The following is a 15,492-nucleotide window of genomic DNA, read 5'->3' as shown; positions in this document are numbered from 1 at the left end:
ATCCATCACCTCTCTTAAAATAAAAACTGTTTTAATTCAAAAGAACAAGAAGTACATGAGTTTTGAATTTATCCTTGAACTTAGTTTAATTATATTGATGTGGTGATAATGCTTCTTGTTTTCTGAATGTATGCTTGAACAGTGCATATGTCTTTTGAATTGTTGTTTAAGAATGTTAAATATGTTGGCTCTTGAAAGAATGATGACTAGGAGACATGTTATTTGATAATCTGAAAAATCATAAAAATGATTCTTGAAGCAAGAAAAAGCAGCAAAAAAAAAAAAAAAAAACAAAGCTTGCAGAAAAAAAAAAGAAAGAAAAAAAAAATAGGCAAAAAAAAAATAGAAAGAAAAAGAAAAAGCAAGCAGAAAAAGCCAATAACCCTTAAAACCAAAAGGCAAGGGCAAATAAAAAGGATCCCAAGGCTTTGAGCATCAGTGGATAGGAGGGCCTAAAGGAATAAAATCCTGGTCTAAGCGGCTAAACCAAGCTGTCCCTAACCATGTGCTTGTGGCATGTAGGTGTCAAGTGAAAACTTGAGACTGAGCGGTTAAAGTCAAGGTCCAAAGCAAAAGAAGAGTGTGCTTAAGAACCCTGGACACCTCTAATTGGGGACTTTAGCAAAGCTGAGTCACAATCTGAAAAGGTTCACCTAATTATGTGTCTGTGGCATTTATGTATCTGGTGGTAATACTGGAAAACAAAGTGCTTAGGGCCACGGCCAAGACTCATAAAGAAGCTGTGTTCAAGAATCATCATACTGAACTAGGAGAGTCAATAACACTATTCGAAATCTGAAGTTCCTATAGATGCCAATCATTCTGAACCTCAATGGATAAAGTGAGATGCCAAAACTATTCAAGAGGCAAAAAGCTATAAGTCCCGCTCATATGATTGCAGCTATGTTTCATTGATAGTTTGGAATTTATAGTATATTCTCTTCTTTTTATCCTATTTTGATTTTCAGTTGCTTGGGGACAAGCAACAATTTAAGTTTGGTGTTGTGATGAGCGGATAATTTATACGCTTTTTGGCATTGTTTTTAGTATGTTTTTAGTAGGATCTAGTTACTTTTAGGGATGTTTCCACTAGTTTTTATGTTAAATTCACATTTCTGGACTTTACTATGAGTTTGTGTGTTTTTCTGTGATTTCAGATATTTTCTGGCTGAAATTGAGGGACTTGAGCAGAAATCAGATTCAGAGGTTGAAAAAGGACTGCTGATGCTGTTGGATTCTGACCTCCCTGTACTCAAAGTGGATTTTCTGGAGCTACAGAACTCGAAATGGCGCGCTTTCAATTGCGTTGGAAAGTAGAAATCCAGGGCTTTTAAGCAATATATAATAGTCCATACTTTGGCCAAGAATTGACGACGTAAACTGGCGTTCAACGCCAGCCTTCTGCCCAAATATAGCGTCCAGCGCCAGAAAAGGATCCAAAACCAGAGTTGAACGCCCAAACTGGCACAGAAACTGGCGTTCAACTCCACAAATGGCCTCTGCACGTGCAACACTCAGGCTCAGCCCAAACACACACCAAGTGGGCTCCGGAAGTGGATTTATTCATCAATTACTTACTCATGTAAACCCTAGTGACTAGTTTATTATAAATAGGACCTCTTACTATTGTATTAGACGTCTTTTTGACCATCTTTGGATCCTGGATTGTATTTTGATCCTGTGATCACGTTTAGGGGGCTGGCCATCTCGGCCATGCCTGGACCTTCACTTATGTATTTTCATACGGTAGAGTTTCTACACTCCATAGATTAAGGTGTGGAGCTCTGCTGTTCCTCAAAGATTAATGCAAAGTACTACTATTTTCTATTCAATTCTTCTTATTTCTCTTCTAAGATATCCATTCGCACCCAAGAACGTGATGAAGGTGATGATTATGTGCGACGCTCATCATCCTTCTCCCTTATGAACGCGTGCCTGACAAACACTTCTGTTCTACATGAAATAAGCTAGAATGAGTATCTCTTAGATCTCCTAACCAGAATCTTCGTGGCGTAAGCTAGAATGATGGCGGCATTCAAGAGAATCCGGAAGGTCTAAACCTTGTCTGTGGTATTCTGAGTAGGATTCAATGATTGAATGACTGTGACGAGCTTCAAACTCGCGAGTGCTGGGCGTTAGTGACAGACGCAAAAGGAGGGTGAATCCTACTCCAGCATGATCGAGAACCGACAGATGAATAGCCGTGCCGTGACAGGGTGCGTGAGCATATTATTCACTGAGAGGAGGGGATGTAGCCACTGACAACGGTGATGCCCTTGCATACAGCCAGCCATGGAAAGGAGTAAGACAGATTGGATGAAGATAGCAGGAAAGCAGAGGTTCAGAGGAACGAAAAGCATCTCCATTCGCTTATCTGAAATTCCTACCAATGATTTACATAAGTATCTCTATCTCTATTTTATTATATATTCGAAAACACCATTATCACTTTATATCCGCCTGACTGAGATTTACAAGGTGACCATAGCTTGCTTCATACCAACAATCTCCGTGGGATTCGACCCTTACTCACGTAAGGTATTACTTGGACGACCCAGTGCACTTGCTGGTTAGTTGTATCGAAGTTGTGACAATTATGAATTAAGATCAAAGCACCAAGCTTTGTAGCCATTACCAGGGATTGTTCGAGCCTGGACATCACAATTTCGTGCACCAATAAGGACCTGAAATAATGATGTGCTTATGTTTGCGTATTTTCAGCCAACCCGATGCGTTAGGAGCGTGCATCGGCAACAGAAGATGATACTGCATGATCGTATACTCCCATACTTAGATCGTGCCAACCTATTACATGTTGCTCGGTTGAATGATTATTGGTTCAAGCTTGATGAGCCGCTGATCAGTGCTTTTGTGGAGCGATGGCGTCCCGAGACGCATACGTTCCATATGCCATTTGGGGAGTGTACCATAATACTACAACATGTGGCATACCAGTTTGGCCTTCCTATTGACGGTCATCCAGTAAGTGGGTGCCTCAACGACTTCGAGCAGTTGATGGAGGGTGGCAAGCCTGCATGGGTGTGGTTTGGAGAGTTATTTGGTGAACTCCCACCGGATGATTGCATCGATGACTTCACAGTTTCTTTTTCTTGGTTCCAGAACAAGTTTAGAGTATTGCCCGCTCATGCGTCAGGGGAGACGGTTCAGATCTATGCACGGGGTTACATTATGATGTTGTTGTCCACCGCGCTGTTCACGGATAAGTCTGGTGCCAGGGTACACTTACGGTGGCTCCCGTATGTTGCAGACCTCGATGGACTCGGCAAGTACAGCTGGGCTTCGGCCACTTTGTCTTGGTTGTACAGGTGTCTCTGTAGGGTTGCGAATCGGAATGTAAAGAACCTCGCTGGACCGTTGTCACTACTAAAGTCTTGGATTTTTTGGCATTTCCCGGCATTCAGGCCTAGAGGGTTTGACGCTATTCTCTGGCCGCTTGCTGCGAGGTATATCATTTTGATGCAACATCATGGTTATGCATATGTTTGTATCATATTTTATAGGCTCACTTCTGGTCGCTTTGTAATGGAGCAGGTGGGGTCGGTTTCTTCCGTCGTCGGATGAGAAGGGACCTCGTGTGATTGCTACCCGACACAGATTAGATAGGCTGACTGGCGATGATGTAAGTTTGAATGTCTATAATGCTATGTGCTGCATTTCTATTTTCATATACTCGGTTGGTAATGTTGACTGATTTCCATGTTGCAGTTCATTTGGATGCTGTACAACAGTCTTGAGGTAATCCAAGTAGTCCATCCTGACATACTCTAGCCTGACCACACGCTTTTATGGAAGTCGACCACTGCGTTGATATACTTTGCGTCAATAGAGTGGTATCAAGTTGATAGGGTGTTATCCCAGCTCGGGGGAGTTCAGCACATCCCAGAGCCAACCATCAACATCGACTTCTTGTTATCGAAGGATGGTAGAGGACCCACTAGGTGGTTTCCGGAGGTATTCGCCACATGGCATCAGTGTTGGGATGAGAGACGTCAGAGCGTGCTTTCGTTTCAGTTGGTTCCAGACCCCCGTCCGTCTGCTGAATATCTCGACTGGTGGTTCCGTGTAGCACGTAGGTTCCTTTCACATGATCGTCTACTCATGGATCCTCAAGTGGGTGGAGTTCCCGTAGATGCTCCAGTTCGGGGTCATGTTGCTGCACCTGCTAGGCAGCAAGGACCAAATGTGCCTGACAATAGGCGGAGAGCGACCCATGCGCGTGTGGGGACTCGATACAGCCAGCCTGTTGGGGCAAGATTCGAGGATGCTCTTGGGATAGATGAGGATCTAGAGCATCACGATGATGATGGCGGTGATGGAGGTGATGATGGCGGTGACGGGGGAGATGATGGTGGAACTGGCCACCAGGGTCATCGAGGGGGTTGGGGGCATGGTGGTGGCGGGTCTGGTTGGGGTTGGGGTGGTGGAGATGGTTGGGGAGGAGGTGGCGGTGGGGGTACTGGTTGGGGAGGCGGTGCGAGTGGATCTGGGTGGAGAGAGGGTGGTGGTGGTGGTTCTGGTTGGGGTGGGGGTGCTAGTGGATTTGGGTGGGGTTGGGGTGGTGGTAGTGGGGGAGGAGGGGGTGGAGCTAGAGGTGGATCAGGACGGGGAGGTGGTAGTACCTCCAGAGGGCATGTTGCTGGGCATCAGGGTGATACAGATGTTGTAGGGGTTGAGGGCTCTTTATTCCATTGTACTACTGAGGGTGGGAGTGGAGGTGTCCAGGCTGATGCGGCCACATTGTTCTCCGACTTCGGCAGCCCGAACCAGATGGAGCAGGTATTCGGCGCTGGTTCAGAGTTTTTTGCAGACTTTTCCCAGTTCGGGAGCCCAGCTGGTGATTACAGGCCACAGTTTGATGGTGTTACGGTGGATCTCAACGTCGACTTGAATGAAGTGCCGACTGGATATCAAGGAGGCGAATTTGCTTTGGGAGGCACTCCAGCATCTGCCTTTGGTGGACTGAGACAACACCCACCGCCTGTTCTGCTGGAGCCTGCAGATGCCGATGATAGCAGGCCCCCAGATGCGTTTGTCCCAGTCACGCAGCGGAGGAAGCGCGTGATCAAGCCGGCAAAGTGAGGCACAGGTTCACACATGTGTTAGTTATCGTTGGCGGATAGATCTTGGCCAGTGCGTAGTGTTGTTTTTATAGTTGGTCTTATGATTTATGTTACTTGTGTTAGGACTTCTTGGTCGAACTTAACTACCTTGTTCATTTCATACATGTTTTGCTACTTTATGGGTTTGTATCTTACCATTTGGTACATGTTTATATTTGGTACATGTTTTATGTTACTATCGTTTCCTATCTTTGACTGTGTTGTGCATGACGTAATATGTTTCGTTCGCGTATCACTACCATGAGGTAATACAAGATAAGTATAAGTCCAAACAAAAGCATAGTCAATGTAAATTAAGAACACACGAATTCAAGTACATATAGATCACCTTAACAAAGGCATATAACGAATGTAAACTTAAAAAGTACACGACATATTATACAGACGCATGAGCAATAGTAAACACTCATAAGCTAACGGCGCCTATGCATTGCTACCTTCATGCGATCCAGAAGCTCCCGGTCACTGTGGACAGTTTCTTCTGGTATGACCTGGGGTCCTACACAGTCCGCATCTCTTCGGTCTATCCGGATCTGCCTCATCCATACTATTCCTTATTCTAGTGCTCCGAGGTCTTCCAACTGTAGCCCGCATCATGCCGGGATTGGGGATGACACGAGGTCCCTCGTATACGGGTAAGAGATCATCCTGGATAGGCGGAGAGAAACCCATCTTGTAGACATTGAACACGGTCTTCATACGGTAGACTTCATCAACGTAAGTCCTCCAATCCAGTCTACAAAATGAGCATGCTGCAAGCACATGACGACACGGGTAGTGGATGGCTTGAAATTACCTACAGTCGCATGTGCGGGCGGATAGAGACACCCGACACACACTCATTGCAATCCTCCCCGCAGTCGGCGCAAGTTCCTCAACGACAAACTCAGAGTTTCCCCTGTCATACAGATCCACCCTCATATTTCTAGAGGCTTGTAGATTCCTCTCGATCGCCTTCACAAGGGTTTGACAAAATTCTTGCTTTGTCCCGACCTGAGACTCGGCCTCCTTTCCCTTCCTCACAAAGAGCTCGGCCAAACGCCCATATGTTGACTTAACTAACGAACCCACCGGGAGGTTGCGTGTACCCTTAAACACGGCGTTGATACACTCGGAGATGTTAGTCATCATATGACCATATCGACGACCACCATCCCGATATTGGGTCCACAACTCCAACTCAATCCTGTCGCACCATTCAACCATTGCAGGATCTTCCTTCCGCAAAATGTCCATGTAATACCGGTGATCCTCCTCAGTCTTTGCATATGCGGCATTCACGAGAATCCTCCGGGCTTCCTTAGACTTGTATGATAGTGCGAAGTTAGCCGCGATGTGTCACACACAAAATGCCCGGTATACTGTCGGTGGGAGCCATCCGCCGTCCTCCGCAAGCAAGGCAGCCTTGATGGCATTGTGTCGATCAGATATGACTAAAATGCCAGGTTGAGGGGTGACATGCTGGCGGAGGTGGCTGAGGAAAAACTTTCACGAATCCGTGTTTTCCCCTTCGACTAACCCGAAAGCCACTGAGAGAATGTTCGAGTTTCCATCCTGGGCAATAGCCATTTGAAGAGTGCCGCCATACTTCCCATACAAATGGGTCCCGTCGATGGATATCAGTGGCTTGCAATAGTTAAATGCCTCAATGCATGGAGGAAACGTCCAAAATAGTCGATGAAAGAAAACCGTTAACGCATCTACGATATTACCTATCCTTACTGGCGAAGTGCGCAAAAGCGCAATAGTACCCGATATATACAACTGAACCCTGATGATCCAACGTGGTATGTGGTTGTAAGACTCCTCCCAATCTCCATATATTTGAGCAATTGCCTTCTGCTTGCCCATCCAAACCTTCCTGTAGCTGGGCTTGAATCCAAACTTCGAAGACACCGCATTCTGTAACACCTTAACTGAGACCGATGCATCAGCCATCACCAATGACAGAATCGAGGCACATATGACATGGTAATCAAGCTGTCTATGATCCGTCGATATCTCCGTTGCTAGACACGTGTGTGGTTCGCTGTACTTTCTGACTTCCCAGTAGCCTTTCCTCTGCCTCATAGTGACACGGATCAGCCAGTTACAACCATTCCCGAACTGGACACACTTCCCATGATACTTCAACTGGTCGGACTCAAACACTTTATACTCTACACCCCGCCGAATATTATAACTCTTGATTGTTAGTACAGCTTCCTCTTTTGTTTCAAACCGTTGCCCGACCTCAAACTCGTTCGTGCCAATCACGCTAGGCCTTTCTCCATGAATCACAGGGTGATGCTAATCTACATTTGCGGCCTGGTTCATAGCTTCAAGGTCCAATGTGGTAAAGTGTCAAGGGTACTGCTGTGTACCACTGCTACCATGGGTTTGAGCTCCCCCGGCAAATGCAGTGTCCTCTTCACCGTCGCTCTCGTCACCAATAATTGGTGGCTCCGAATCTGACCCATCATCACCTATAGCCTCCGTAAACGGATCTCTCTCTCTTACCTCCATGAATGCGGGTACACCGTCCACTACATGTGCAGATCCCATAGCAGCTGCAAGCTGGCCGAAGCTCCGCCCATCACCCAAGTCATCACCCGGGACAGGCAAATCAGCAGCAAAAGATGGGGACAAAACAAGTGGAGTCACTGGTTGCCCTGTTGGAATGGCGGTGGAAGTCCCTTCTATGACGCTAGTGGGCAGTTTCGGAGCAGATCCCCCGCTACTGCCCTCCACGTCAACCATTCTGGCAAACAACTCCAGCGCGCCTAAGTCGGAAAATATTGATTGACTGTGAAATATAACTCGCATGTCGTCATCACCCAACATCGCGTACTTCCCAAACTTAACATAACCTTGCTTCAATGATATCGGAATACGAAAAAATAATTGCTTCACGCATTTTTTACCACACTTTCCAGCCTTCTCTAATATACTACTGTGCAAATCCATCAACGTCGTTGACGGAGTTATAAACACACCTATCTACTTTTTGCTAGAAAAAGTTACACCCTCACTTGTGTTTTCATCAATTTTTTTCCGGTGATGCACTAACAAGAAAATACTTTCCGCCATCTCTCACACCCTCAACAAATGTCCCGTGTGGCTCATCTGTTTGAAACTCGTTTATTTATAGAGTTTCTGACTGTGTAAATCGTCCTTAGGTCCTTAGGGTTACTAACTTGGGCATAAATCGTCCCAGCCCAGTTAGTGTTACGAACACAAACATAACTCGTGCCAGGCTGAATAGGGTCCCAATAATGCATAAATCGTGGCAGCCCAGTGAGAGTTAGCCCATTAACACGTGAAACCTACCACCCTGGGACGATTTATGCTCTTCTTCTAACCCTGGAGACCCTGCCACAATTTACGTTTGATTTGCCTTACATGTTCATGCATTAATCGTTCTAGGCTGAGATGATTCACGTTTTCTGTAACCCTATGCAGCCTAGGACAATTTATATAATAATACCAAGAGGAGATTCACGTTGCAGAATCTGTTTCAGGGGAATCAGATAATTCTGACTCCCATACAATTTATTTAAGTAAAAAATCCTATATGTATATATAATAGCCTTCGGCCACTTTCTTTTTTTTTTCTTTTTTTTGGAACAATAATAATAATAATTAAAATTATTTTATCTTTTTCAAAATGTTTCATTATAATAAAAATTATTTAAAAAGTCTAATGAATTTTAAATTCAAAGAATCATAAATTTTAATTTAACTACTTTTAGAAAAAATGATTTTTTTTAAATAAAATTCTTAATAAATATAATAAATCGTAAATCACTTTTTATTTAATTTTCAAAAATTCAGATTGTTATATTCTACCCACCTTATAAAAATTTTCGCTCTCAAAAATTGATTTAAGATGGAAGAGATTCATACTATCTTCCTTTTTAGACATGTCAAAGAAAAACAGAAAGATTTGACATGTTCAATTTTTGAATATGAGAAAAATAATATCATGTGAAAATGATTGAAAAAGTGTAGTGTGGTACAGGAACATGATCAAGCAAAAATATATGCGAATGATGGAATATGGTCAGAAGAAAATCAAAGCATGGTTCAGAAAAGGTATCCGAAATAAAGAACTCCAATGAAGATGGTAAAACAAGAAACAATGTGCCAACTCTTGCGACAAGAATCGTAGGTCGAAACTAAACGGATCTTTGAAAAATAACTCCTAACGTTCCCAAAACTCATGATTCGCATAACCTGTTAATTCTATTTTGTCTATGAAAATCTATTAGTATTTCCGTATATACAAATCATCAGCATTAAGTTGGCCAGACCTAATACCATGAGAGATGCAACGGTCAACTAACAGCATTAATCAATAGACAATCATGCATTTGAAACTCAAACTCTTGTCATTAAGACAAGTTTTATCGCATGACAGACACTCAGAGTATGCAGTGAAGCATAATCAATCCATTCCCAAGGCTTTAACAGAAACGAACTGCTCTGATACCATAATGTAATACCCTAACTTTTAGTACCCCATGATCGTACTAAAAGTACAGGCGCTACTTACCTCTAAACATTTTTATTATATACTATCTTTATTTAATATTGAGCCTTCACGAATACGAACCGAAATTTTAATTAAGAAAACGAAATAGTTTTTGCTTTTAATTACTTAATCACAAAGATATATATATATATATATATATCTCCACATAGCATTATATACATAGACTTAGTAAAAGAATTTCAATTACAAGTCCTACCCCGCCAAAAAACAAAAGAATAAACGATGAGAGAAAAATAAATTCTAACAACTCAACTTGTAAGCATAATCTTCTATGCTGCTGTAGTTCTGCACTAAACCTTCGCACCTATAGCTGAAAAGGGAGAAAATAGGGGGTAAGAATTGGGGAGTTCTTATTAGAATCGGGGTTAGAAATTTTTAGTTCATTTTATATATATACTTGGTTAGCAATAACAGTCAACAAGGAACAATCTAATTCAATAATTATAGAACACAAAATTCAAACAGCCATTTAGCACACCCATAATCACAGAAAACACACAAACAAATATGCACAAACAAGTATGATGCATGTCTATTCCTAACGCAAGCCATAAGCTCATGTGTCAGTTGCCTACCCGCTCCCGACATTACCCAGCCACGAGTCCCAGGTATGACTTTCTAGATGCATACAGTGTGCACGGCCATGCCGCATACAATGTTACTTTTAAGTGTATTTCAATATGCTTGCATCTGGAAAACAGTTCTCAGTATGTGGGCTTCCCCACTATACATTTGGCACTGAGGCTCAAACAAGGTTGCATCTGCTCTCATGTGGCATACAATCTTTTAAAATCTTTTTATCTTTGCTCTCTGCTCTCTATTGGCAGAGATCTGCTCTCATGTGACACATATTCCTTTAGTTAATATATTCTTTTCTTTCTTGTGTTCTGCTCTTCTGTGGCAGAGGTTCATTAGATTCTTTTAGTTTTTGCTCTCTGCTCTCATGTGACAGAGATTCCTTTAACTAATGTATTCTTTTCTTTTCCTATCATTTCATAATACAATTTATCTTCGCATTATTCCCTCGCCCTTCCCTAAGTATCTTATGGAAAAGAATTATAAAGTACTTTAATTAAGTCTGTGTTCTCTACTAATTAATATTCCTAATAAAATATTAACAATAATATAAATAGAATAATTTAAATAGTAAACAAATAATATTTATATTATATATATTTTCTTAAAACTTAGTTTATAAAACCTTATTTTTAAACTTTTATTAATTACTTTCTGAATCACGAACTTTTTAATATTATATTTTTAACCTTAATATTTTATAAAATTGTATTTGGAACCCTCACTTATTTTTACATTTATAAAAATAACTCTGAACTTTTATAAAATACTCATTTTTACCCTCGTACTTTATTCATTACCCAAAATACCCAGAAACTTATATAATTACAAATTGTACCTTGATTTTTTTATACAAATACAATGTTACCCTTCAAAAATAAATTTAAAATATTAGCCTTCCTCTTATACCAAAACTGAAACCCTTAGCCCTTCCTTTTCAAAATATTACTTGTATTTTAATCCGTTTTCGAGTCTTTCGATTATCGATTTTTCTAACTTTTAATTTAATCTTTCAACCACCAAATCTCATCAATTTCATCAAAATACCACATCACAACAGTCCCAAAACTATTAAAACAACCACAGCTGAGCTGTTCCTCATAGCCAAACCAACAAATCACAAGCAACAATAATTCAACATAAACTCATTCAAAATCAAACAATAATCAACCAAATCGACATTCACTTATCAAATTCACATTTAATTATTATAAAGTTACACAACTCTACCTCTGTACGAAATAAAAAAAAACGGAAGTTTCGGAGAGGCTTTCTAACCAAGTCACTGAAGAAGAAAACGTTAAAAATCGTCTGTGCCTTCTAGAATTTCAATTGGCCAAACTCAAAGAAAAGAGGAGTTACGTCACCGTCAACTTCTACCATATAAAAATAACATCAACGTATGGAGGAAGAGAATACAAACACTTTTACCGAATTAAATTTTTTATTGGAGTTACAAAACTTAAAAAATCTAAGTCAAAAGATTTACGGTGCCATGTTTCTCTCATTCTCTCTTACAATTCTCTCTCTTCCTTCTCTCAAGACTCACAAACTGAATGATGAAGAAAAAAGGAATTAAGATGGTAACGTGATGATTTTAGAGGCATGTGTCGTGTTTTTATATATATTCATGCATATAAGCCACATTTAGCTTGCTTGCTTTCTTTCTTTACTATGTATATATATAATGAATATATATAACGGCATATATGTATATATAATGGCCTTCGGCCACTTTCTTTCCTTTTTTTTTGAACAATAATAATAATAATAATAATAATAATAATAATAATAATAATTCTTTTATCTTTTTTGAAAGATCTCATTATAATAAAAATTATCTAGAAAGTCTAATAAATTTTAAATTCAAAATATCATAAAATTTAATTTAACTATTTTTAGGAAAAATAATTTTTTTAAATAAAATTTTCAATAAATATTATAAATTGTAAATCACTTTTTATTTAATTTTCAAAAAGTCGGGTCGTTATACCGAGCAAAACATATCAATCATTCGTAACAGCAGCAGACAGTCATCGGAAACTAAGTTTTATCGAAAAAGACGTGAGTAATTACATCACAAGGGAAGTACGAAATATTTTTGAACAAGATGATGCCAAAAAATTTGAGAAGTACTTATTAAGCATGAAAGAGAAGAATCAAAATTTCTCTTTCGAGCTTAACCTCAAAGGCGATCACTCCATCAAAAATGCATTCTGGGCCGATGCAAGAAGCAGGGCTGCATGCTAGTATTTTGGAGACGTCATTTTATTTTGACACTACTTACAACACAAACAGGTATTCGGTTCACTGAAATTAAGTTTTAGGTTCACCAAGCCAACACATTCCGATTCATAACTGTTGCCAGTGTCCATTTCTGCAAGTACAATCTGGTTTTTGGTTCTTTTGTGGGCGGGAATCACCATGGTCAGTCAACACTTCTCGGATTCACTCTAATGAAAAATGAGGACATCCAATCATTCAAATGGCTATTTGAGTATTGGCTCCGTTGCATGGAAGGCAAGACACCAAAAGGTATTCTTACCGACCAATGCGCAACAATGCAAAGGGCCATAGAGATGTGCATGCCAACAACAATTCACCGATGGTGCATCTGCCACATCATGAAGAAGATCCCAAGCAAATTAAACGGCTACAAGTGACACGAAGAAATCGAACAAGAGATGAACCACATCATTTGGAACTCGTTCACAAAAGACGCATTCGACTGAAATTGGAAGGATCTTGTCACAAAGTAGAGTGTCGAAGGCAATAAGTGGCTCTCAGGTAACCGAGGTTTTAATTCGAATTATTTGATGCTGTTACTTTTTTTTGTTAAAATGTGCATAGCTTTCAGTTTATCCGAGCTCATGTTTTCGGTTCATTTATGGATTCCAATTTATCTGGATCACCACTTTTGTGACGGGATGAAAAGCACACAAAGGAGCGAGAGCATGCATGCATTTTTCAACAAGTTCATCACACACAATAGCTCCTTAATTCAATTTGTGAAGCACTACGATAATTGACTAGCAAGCAGAGAGCAAAGAGAGAGAGAATTTGATGCAACAAATTTTCACACCGTGATACTGTGCACAACAAAATCAGTAATAGAGGCTCAATTTTAGCATGTGTATACTCACAAGAAGTTCAGGGAAGTTCAAGCACAATTCAGAGGAAAGGTGAATTGCATCACAAGATCAATGCATTCCACCCTAGGTTTTATAACATAAGAAGTCATAGGGTAGGTTTCTAACTCCACATTCAACAAGTTTTTTGTCACTTACGACGCAGTATCATGAGAAATAAAGTGCTATTGCCTGCTGTTCGAGTCAAAGGGCATACTATGCCGCCATTCTCTGAGCGTCTTAAGCTTTGAGTAAGTAGATAAAGTAGCACCAAAATATATACTGAAACGCTGGAGCAGGAACATAAAGAGGAGGCACACACATATCAAGAGTAGCAAGACAAGCCTCTATTGGAGCCGAAAAGCAAGAGATTCAACGATTTGGTGTTTTGGTCGCACAATATTTGCAAATTTGTGTCAGAACCTGAGGAGTGGTGCACGAAATTGGAAATCACAGCTCTTCACAAATTCGCACAACTAACCAGCAAGTGCACTGGGTCGTCCAAGTAATACCTTACGTGAGTAAGGGTCGATCCCACGGAGATTGTTGGCTTGAAGCAATCTATGGTTATCTTGTAACTCTTAGTCAGGAAAATAATAAAATAATTCACTTATCAAATTTGATTGCAAGGAATAAAAGAGCAGAACACAAATTATACTTGTATGCAATGATAGAGAATATGTTGGAGTTTTGGAGATGCTTTGTCTTCTGAAATTCTGCTTTCCTCTGTTTCTGATTCACGCACGCATGTCCTCCTATGGCAAGCTATGTGTTGGTGGATCACCGTTGTCAATGGCTACCATCCATCCTTCCAGTGAAAAGGGTCCAGGTGCGCTGTCACCGCACGGCTAATCATCTGCAGGTTCTCAATCATACCAGAATAGGATTTACTATCCTTTTGCGTCTGTCACTACCCCCAGCACTCGCGAGTTTGAAGCTCGTCACAGTCATTCAATCCCTGAATCCTACTCGGAATACCACAGACAAGGTTTAGACTTTTCGGATTCTCTTGAATGCTGCCATCAATCTAGCTTATACCACGAAGATTCCGATTAAGAGATCTAAGAGATATTCATTCATTCTACAGTGGAACGTAAGTGGTTGTCAGGCACGCGTTCGTGGAGGAATGATGATGATTGTCACGTTCATCACATTCATATTGAAGTGCGAATGGATATCTTAGATAGGAACACGCATGTTTGAATGGAAAACAGAAATACTTGCATTAGTTCATCGAGACACAGCAGAGCTCCTCACCCCCAACAATGGAGTTTAGAGAATCATGCCGTCAAAAGGTACAAAGTTTTGATCTAAAATGTCATGAGATACAAAATAAATCTCTAAAAGTTGTTTAAATACTAAACTAGTAACCTAGGTTTACAGAAAATGAGTAAACTATGATAGATGGTGCAGAAATCCACTTCTGGGGCCCACTTGGTGTGTGCTGGGGCTGAGACTTAAGTTTCTCACGTGCATGGGCTGTTTTGGGCGTTCAACACCAGGTTGTAACCTGTTTCTGGCGTTGAACTCCAACTTGTAACTTGTTTCTGGCGCTGGACGCCAGACTGCAACATGGAATTGGTGTTGAATGCCAGTTTACGTCGTCTATCCTTGAGCAAAGTATGGACTATTATATATTGCTGGAAAGCTCTGGATGTCTGCTTTCCAACGCAATTGAAAGCGCGCCATTTGGACTCCTGTAGCTCCATAAATTCCATTCCAAGTGTATAGAGGTCAGAATCCAACAGTATCAGCAGTCCTTTTTCAGCCGAATCAGATTTTTGCTCAGCTCCCTCAATTTCAGCCAGAAAATACCTGAAATTACAGAAAAACACACAAACTCATAGTAAAGTCCAGAAATATTAATTTTGCCTAGAAACTAATGAAAATAAACTAAAAACTAACTAAAACATACTAAAAACTATATGAAATTAACCCCAAAAAGCGTATAAAATATCCGCTCATCACAACACCAAACTTAAACTGTTGCTTGTCCCCAAGCAACTAGATAAATAAAATAGACTACTAATAAGTCAAGAAGCAATAATATCTCAGAGTTTTTGAGTGAAGCTCAGATTCTAATTAGATGAGCGGGACTAGTAGCTTTTTGCTT

At 40.7% G+C, this 15,492-nt stretch overlaps 1 protein-coding gene across 1 annotated transcript; it reads right to left on the bottom strand.

Moving 5' to 3' along the window:
- Positions 1-6,629: 6,629 nt before the first annotated feature.
- Positions 6,630-8,087, bottom strand: LOC107610910 (uncharacterized). The gene is made up of 2 exons (XM_016312889.1): positions 7,495-8,087; positions 6,630-7,404 (listed from the first exon to the last, which is right to left on the bottom strand). Exons 1-2 carry the CDS (start codon positions 8,085-8,087, stop codon positions 6,630-6,632), a joined length of 1,368 nt encoding a protein of 455 aa, XP_016168375.1.
- Positions 8,088-15,492: the final 7,405 nt, after the last annotated feature.

The sequence above is a fragment of the Arachis ipaensis genome, chromosome B8 (assembly GCF_059453495.1).
Source record: "Arachis ipaensis isolate K30076 ecotype BB chromosome B8, ASM5945349v1, whole genome shotgun sequence".
Lineage (NCBI taxonomy): Eukaryota > Viridiplantae > Streptophyta > Magnoliopsida > Fabales > Fabaceae > Arachis > Arachis ipaensis.
Note: the sequence above shows the minus strand (reverse complement) of the source record. Positions and strands in the feature narration are given on the sequence as shown.